The sequence below is a fragment of the Aulonocara sp. 'chitande type north' Nkhata Bay genome, linkage group LG3, assembly GCF_057382095.1.
Source record: "Aulonocara sp. 'chitande type north' Nkhata Bay isolate Kocher_YH1m ecotype deep benthic linkage group LG3, A_spYH_male_GT1.1, whole genome shotgun sequence".
In the NCBI taxonomy this organism is placed as follows: Eukaryota; Metazoa; Chordata; class Actinopteri; order Cichliformes; family Cichlidae; genus Aulonocara; species Aulonocara sp. 'chitande type north' Nkhata Bay.
Window position 1 is genome coordinate 5,480,458 of NC_141346.1, and position 7,987 is coordinate 5,488,444.

The 7,987-nt window shown below is 39.6% G+C and overlaps 1 protein-coding gene across 9 annotated transcripts in view; it reads left to right on the forward strand.

Moving 5' to 3' along the window:
* Positions 1-2,537, forward strand: part of LOC147333631 (stonustoxin subunit beta-like) — a 77,709-nt gene extending 75,172 nt beyond the window's left edge. For 2 of the 9 annotated variants that reach the window (XM_086286308.1, XM_086286307.1), the window contains exons 8-9: positions 356-402; positions 578-2,533. In XM_086286308.1, coding sequence (XP_086142434.1) covers positions 356-402; positions 578-1,161 — 631 coding nt within the window. In that variant the 3' untranslated portion in view covers positions 1,162-2,533. Of the gene's footprint in view, positions 1-355; positions 403-577 lie in introns of all 9 variants that reach the window. The other 7 variants (XM_086286295.1, XM_086286300.1, XM_086286306.1 and 4 more) reach the window with 7 other exon arrangements.
* Positions 2,538-7,987: the final 5,450 nt, after the last annotated feature.

Here is a 7,987-nt window from a genome sequence, read left to right on the forward strand (position 1 = left end):
AGTCCACACTCTCGCTCCTCTTCAGCCACTTATGCTCATGCTCCTCCAGACTCCATACCACTGGAACAAACAGGTATCCAGGAAGTACAGGGGATTTGTATTGAAAAGACATGAGTTCACAGTTTGAGTCAGTCATATTTCATTCAATACAGTGGTGTACTGACAGATCCAGGATCAGACCAAATCATCAGCAGTTTGATCCACGTATGGATTGAAGTGTATTTCTGAAAATGTTGGACTGTTTCTTTATCAGTGTCTAACAGTATGTAGACACTGATAAATATGAGAGCGATGTAATGTCCATGTGTGCATGCTGAAGACACTGTGCTGCTCTGACCCCCCCTCCTCCTTTCAGGGTGGAGCCTGCTGGAGAACGATGGTTGACACCAGGTCTGAGGAAGTGTAAGTGTGTTTTTAATGTGATTCATGAAAACAAAGCAGCACACATTCAACCATCTTCAAACTGTCACATCACTTATTCACATCTCTGATGTCAGGAGTCATCATCAAAGTGTCAATCAATGAACAGATGATGGATCAATAACTGCAGCTGGATTGTGTTTGTTCTCTCCATCAGATTCCTGTCAACTCACAATCGACACAAACACAGTTCACACAAACCTCCAACTATCTGACAACAACAGCCAGGTGACATATGTGGAGGAGGTTCAGTCGTATCCTGATCATCCAGACAGATTTGATATTTGCCCTCAGCTGCTTTGCAGAAATGGTCTGACTGGTTGCTGTTACTGGGAGGTTGAGTGGAGAGGAAATGTTCGCATGTCTGTGAGTTATAGAAGAACCAGAAGGAAAGGAGAGAGTCCTGACTGTGTGTTTGGATGGAATGATCAGTCCTGGAGTTTGTGGTGCTCCAATTATATTCCTCTTTGTGTCTGGCACAATAACATAAAAACATCCATCTCCATCTCCTCCTCCTCCTCCTCCTCCTCTGACTCTAACAGAGTAGCAGTGTATGTGGACTGTCCTGCTGGCACTCTGTCCTTCTACAGAGTCTCCTCTGACACTCTGATCCACCTCCACACCTTCAACACCACATTCACTGAAACTCTTTATCCTGGGTTTACAGTCTGGTCTGGTTCGTCAGTGACTCTGTGCAGGTTTGAGTGTAAAGAGCATCCTCCTGTTAGAGAAACAGTCTGACTGTTGAACAGACTGTTGTTCAATCTGTACATATCAGTCTCTTTTACTCAGTAACACGTTTTCAGATTCATGGATTCAATCAGTTCTTAAAAAGTTCTTTTAAACTGTTCTAAACGATTCCTTGGAAACTTCTTCCTCTTCAGTCCTTAAAAAATGGAAGCTACCATTATTCCAGGGTCCAGATGTTTTTTTTCTTTCTTTTTTCACTCAAAACATGGAATTTACAGTGTCGCTCATGCTGTGGTTATTTGAGTCATTTTTGGAAGCAGGACAGGAAGGAAGGTCTGAACAGAGAAGATAAGAACACAGTTTTTGAGAAGACATTTGGGAGTTTCAGAGGTACACCTAAATTTAGCACAGCAACTCTACTACATCATTTCTGTGACCGGATTGTTCAATAACAGTACAATCATGTTGGTTTATGGAAAGATGTTCCTAAATAGATTTCAGTCTAAGCTGCTGTGGTTAAATTGATGTTTTTTTGTTTCAGTAGGAGTGAAATCTTCAGCTTATCCCCGTTTATGAATAGTAAATAAAGAATAACGCCCAGTCTTATTATGGTAAATGTAATACAAAGGTCTACAGATGAGTATATTTACATATGATTTTGCAAATGATGTTAAAATAGTCTTTTTTTTTTTTTTTTTAAATGTAATCAAATAATGTAATCTGTGTGATGAAAAGAGCGTGCTCTTTAGACTTAGTGTTGATTCTGAATCAAATAGAAAAGCCTGTACTGGTCTGGTGTCAAGAGAAGTGGAAACTCATTATCAACTTTCTCAAGAGAAATCAGAGTGGTGCAAGCCTGTGAAGAGGATGTAAAAAATGTTGTCTGAGAATATTTAGTTTTTATTTCTTGTAGTTTGGTGCAGTGATAAGAGATAATATTTGAGAATCTATATTTTAACCAAATCACTGTGGAGTTAAAATTTGGAAATGTAATTGTTGTTTTTCTCTGCTCACTTGTGTGGAGTTGATTTGAAGCCGAGAAGACTTGGATTACTTTCAACTGAGTAACTGCTTCCATATGTGGGTTTGCGCTAGCAAGACTGGGAGAAGAATGCATTACTGGCCAGGACTTGACTCTCTCCCTACTCTCTCAACCATCCACAGACCAGTAGATGAAATTGTAATCACCATAGGGTAGATTAGGAAGTTTATGGAATTTTTTTTAATTAATCTGACTGTATAATTGAGATCATCTGATTAAGCGGTTTTCTTTGTTCCTGCAACATTGCTTAAATAAATATTCCATTTGGATTTAAAGTCTATATTGTCGAAATTCCCTTTATGGCTCTAATAGTACAGGTTCAAACTTCTGTTTGAGTATTGCATCTTTAAATGGCTCTTTCCAAAAGAGAACCCTTTTCATGTCTTTTTCCACTCAAAGCTTCACATTGGATATCAGTATGTAGTGTTTCTCTGAAGCTTAGTTCACAACCAGCTCCTTTGCATTTTCAACAAGAAATCCAGCTTCATGTTTATCTTTCATCAAAGCAGAAAATGCTGAGCTCAGCAAATCCATTTATTATGGACCTGGTTAGAATCCCAATGAGAAAAGCAGCATTTATTATGATGTAGTCAAAGGAGCTTGCAAAGAAAAGTGTCTGGACTCCTTTAAGTTGCTTGAAGACGTTTCACCTCTCATCCGAGAAGCTTCTTCAGTTCTAAGGTCAAATGGTTGAGAGTCCCACTATCAGATGAGTCATTTTTGTACTGAACGCTTTTATTTCAATCTGCTGTTTAGCTGTAAAGGACAAGAAAACTTAAACAAAAGGCTCTCAGTTTCCTCTTGGATTAAACTGATTATTTTGTTTGTTTGTTTTTTAAAATTATCTGTTAAAGTTCTAATTCAGGAAATAAATTTAAGTGACAATGCAGATAAAATTAAATCTTAAATGACTCAAAAAAATGGTTGTTATTGTCTAACTTCTACAAAAAAAAGTCACTCGACACTTTTCTGAAAATCCCGTTCAAAACAAGCTGACAGTGACACATGAAAGTGTTACTGGAAAGAGCTTCTGTTGTGTGTTTCTCCATGCGTATTGTTAGCACAGAATTAGTTGATGGTCAGATGGGTAAAAAAAAATCAAGAGACTGTAAATTATTGTTTAATTATACATGTGACATGTAAACAGTTGGCTATCCCCATACAGGAAGTGATGCTTTCACATTGAGCCATCTCCATTTTTTTGTTTTGGGGGGGTTTTGTCTTTTGATTTTGTATTTACCTAAATTTTGTTCCTTCCGTTTAAACCTTCTTTCTTTTATTCTCTTAAAATACATGACTGAGAAATTTGTTAGCAGTATACAGGGACAGGGATCCTGAGGGGTGACTGTAAGGATGAGGTATAATCCAAAACAGCAGCAGCTGGTTTAACCCTTTAAAGCCGGTCGGAGCGGACACGCTCCATTTTGCGTAACTATTTTAAAATCCCGGTAGCTCTGCAACCACGTAAGCTAGCGCAATAATTTTTTTTGCATATGAAACCGGAGGAGTTGTACTTACATCTGATGACATCAGCTTGTCCTAGGTCACAGTTTCCTTCCACATATAGCTTTGCAAAAGCTGCATAAAAAGCACTTGCAGCAACAAAAACATAATATTCCAGAAACACGCTTTGCCGATCAGATCAGCTGTTTGTAACACTTCCTACGTCCATCAGCGCGAACTATCACATGACCGCATGACCTGCCCGGAACCGGAAGTGACGTTATTTTGCGGAAATGTAGTTTTTTACCATTATGAGCCTATACTGGTGTTTTTAAAAGTTATGTTTGACTTCATGACTTTCTGTGTCGTTTCTGGGATGCTGAGGACTCATATTGCACTGCTGGAAATAGTTTATTTTGATGCATATGCTGTTATTTTGCAAATTTGCACTATAATATATTTTTTCGTTTTTCCTGCAGTATATGAAAATTGGTGTATCTCAAAAATAAAACTATGAAGACACTTAAAATAAATTTCCTTTGGTGGGAAACTAGTTTGTGCAACATTTTTGTATTTACACTTTTGAGGGATAAGCCTCTTAAATTTCTCTAACTAGAAATATATGTTAAAAAATCAAAAACGATTTTCAATTTTTTTGTAGTTTATTGCACTTTTTTGCAATTTATGTAATTACTATTGTTGGGATTCAGAGATTCTTTTATTGCTACCATATAATCTGCCTTATGAAGAATGTATTAATAACATGTTTCACAGTATCATTTATCAGTAATATTTCCTACAGGGTTTATATTGCATTGAATATGTCTGTCATCACATTGACCTTTCTATTTCTATAGGTTGAGTTCATTGTATACACAATGCATAAATGTGCTTGGTTAAGAGTTGATGTTCCATTCTAGAAGGTTTTAAGCTTCACTGGTGAGAGTGTCCAGATGATACATGCTGAGGGGAGATGAGAACATAGCAGGTTAATTGCATGCACACTTACGATACACATATTAATCTAGGAATAGGCCTGAGCAGAGGCCCCAATGTTTCCAGCTTCTTGTTGCAAACCTGTTGCATTTTATTCTACTTGGTAACAGATGATCAGAGTCAATAATTAGCCTCAGAGACCCTGAGGGCTTAAGATTATTACCTTGTATGGAAGGGGTTATAGAAAAGAGAAGTTCTATGTCTGCTTATAGCTATTAAAAGATGTACAAGATGTACGAGTAACTGTGACTAATGTCTGGAACCTATTCTAATCTGTCATTGACGCCATGGGGGGGCGTGTACCCCACTGCTTTATAAGTATCCACAACATGTATTTTGGTCAGAAGACAAACTCATCGTTTGATTGCACTTTTCCGGAGCCTCCGTAGTTTGATTGTCTGGTCTAAAGTTGATCGATCTCGCAGCATTACTATGCACTTAATGCTATTAATATTATTAAAATTTGGGCTATAATGGTTGTATTGATGTATAGCAAATTGAAATGCTCCAAAAAATGGCTCCACAGCATGTAAAAATATAATATAAGCTCTGGCGGACTTGGTTCTATGGTAGGTCTTAAAGGGTTAAATAGCAAACTGTTGAAATGCAAAACTAGAGACTGCAGGAAGGCACATCATTAACCAGAAATCTACTCATGGTAACTAGTTTACTTTTTTTCCTTTTTTTTTTAATCAGTCAATCAAATAAGTCAACAAATAAAGAAATGAGTTTAAACGGAGAGAATTATTGGAAAAAAGAAAAAAATACATGTATAAAGAGAAGTGTTGTCACTGTGCAGACTGGTGTCATTAAGAGCTCAGAGTCCAGCAGAAACAACAGCAGCAGAAGGCAAACGATGAACATTAAACATCAGCCTGTATCTGCAGCAACAGTGTTGGTATCCAGCAGTGACCTTTGACCTTCAATCGCATCAAATGATTTATTTTGCTTTTCTCCAGTCTGATATTTGCTAATGTGTTCAGATAATTGAGTCAATGTATACAATAAAAATTTTAACAACGTGTTAAATATCTGATGGCGTTATCAAGTTTGAGTTTGAGAGAGGAGCTGAAGAGAGCAGCATATTAAGACAGTGGAGAAGAGGTGAGCATGCGACACAGCAGACACAGGAGAGTTTAAAGGAGCCATTATGGCTCAATATAAGCTCTGAGATCAAAACCTGAACTCACACTGTCAACATGACCGAAGCTTCCAGTCACAGTGAATCTGTGTGTCAGGGACACTGCTGTCTGACTGCATACAGCTGACAGTGAGATGAAGCAGGAAAGAAGCAGCTGATATTTGGACAGCACACATGATGGAAAAGTAGTTAAAGTAAAGGCTGTAAAACCAAGTAAACGCTGAAAGTACAAAAATCGCTAATTTCACATAACTTTGCCGACATGTGTCCAACAGTAATGTTTTAATGTTCTTCATTATTAAACATTTGCACATAAATAAGAACCATAATATTCAGTACTTACTTTCAAAGTTTACTCTTCAGCCGCCCCACTTCAGCCGTGTTTTTTTTTCGGCAAAATTATCCACACCCACCGCCACGCTATGAAGTCTGGGATATGTTGGGTCCATGAAGTCTACACCGCCACATCCTTAAAATTCAGGGAAATGAAAGACGCATTAGAGGGCCGCATTTCGAGCAGCCTTTGAATTGGGACAGCCTTTGTCGCGTTGCTGTGACGTATTCGCCCTTAAAATGCAGCCTTCAAGGCTGCAGACCCTGAATTGGGATACAGCCAGTGAATCAGTGTGTATCAGTGAATGCATCATGTTTGCTTCACGGCTCCATCTAGTGGACTGATAGTAGAAGTAGAGCAGCTGAAGTAGAGCGGCTTCCTCTGCCTCACACTGCTGTCTGACTGCATTCAGCTGACACTGAGATGAAGCAGGAAAGAAGCAGCTGATATTTGGACAGCACAGTGATGGAAAGGAGGATTTCAGTTGATGTGCACATGAATGATTTGTGTTTCCTCTGCAGGTGAAGGTAGAAAGTGTGTGTGAGCTGATGTGGATTCAGCAGCATGGATCAGTGTGAGGACAGAGAGGAGGGAGCCCCTCCCTCTAAAAGCACTCTGTGTGGGGAACATGAGAGCCAGACCAAAGCTCAGAGGTGAGATGACCATCTCTAACTGTCCATGACTCTTCTCCATGTCACAGCTCAGCACTCACATCATTATTCACAGGAACCAACATGGACCTCCACCCAGCTGTGTGTCTTTAAAGAGTGATGCATCTAAAGATGAAGCCATTAAATGAAATTAAAAAGCCCAGCAAGAATCTGCTGCAGAGAGGTGAAATGTTACTAACATCAACTCTTTGATGTTAGTTTGGTGTCTGATTTAAACACTGATTTACACTGCCAACACTAGTTTGGGATTTCCTTCTGCAAAAGCTCACACTGCAAACCAGTTTCTCTTTTGGTATGAAGGAAGGCCTAAAGGACAGTGAACTGACACACTATTCTTATAATTGTGTAGCAGTTTTAATTTATTGTGCAGTTGTGGACGATCATGGCTCAAGAGTTGGGAGTTCGCCTTGTAATCGGAAGGTTGCCTATTCGCTCCCTGGCTTGGACAGTCTCGGTCGTTGTGTCTTTGTGCAAGACACTTCACCCGTTGCCTACTGGTGGTGGTCAGAGGGCCCGGTGGCGCCAGTGTCCGGCAGCCTCGCCTCTGTCAGTGCGTCCCAGCTGTGGCTACAATGTAGCTGCCATCACCAGTGTGTGGATATGTGTGTGAATGTGTGTGTGAATGGGTGAATGAGTGGATGTGTAAAGCGCTTTGGGGTCCTTAGGGACTAGTAAAGCGCTATATAAATACAGGCCACTTACCAGTTGTATCAAATTCTCTGGTTCGGCACACATGCCAGCCAGCTTTCCATCTGACTGCACACTCCTCTCATGTCTGACCTCACTATAGGAATGGACCACACCTCCAGCACAAAAAGTATTCAAAGTCTTCAACAGCTTCTGTGGCTGCAAATGAACAACACATTTTTCTTCTCACAGGATCAGTGGGACGCCTGCTGAACCTGATCCCAGCTTTGTCTCCCTAAAGAGTAACTGGTCTTCATATCGTCCAATTAATTTTAAAATCCTGAATTGTTAAAGTATTAATTTTAAATTTCAATTCAGGTTAGTTTTTTATGTGCGCAACACAGATTTTCTGTGCGCAGAGACCCTGCCAGCAGTGCGCAATTGCGCACGTGCGCAGCTTAGAGGGAACATTGCCTCCCAGTCTCCTTTTTTGCTAGCGCACATGGTGTCTGCATGCTGCAGCTCACAGTTAGCTCCACACATGGAGAAAATATCATTCAAAGAGTAGAAATAAGTGAGAAAGAAGATGGAGAATAAGGCAATAAGGCCCTAAAGGACTATTT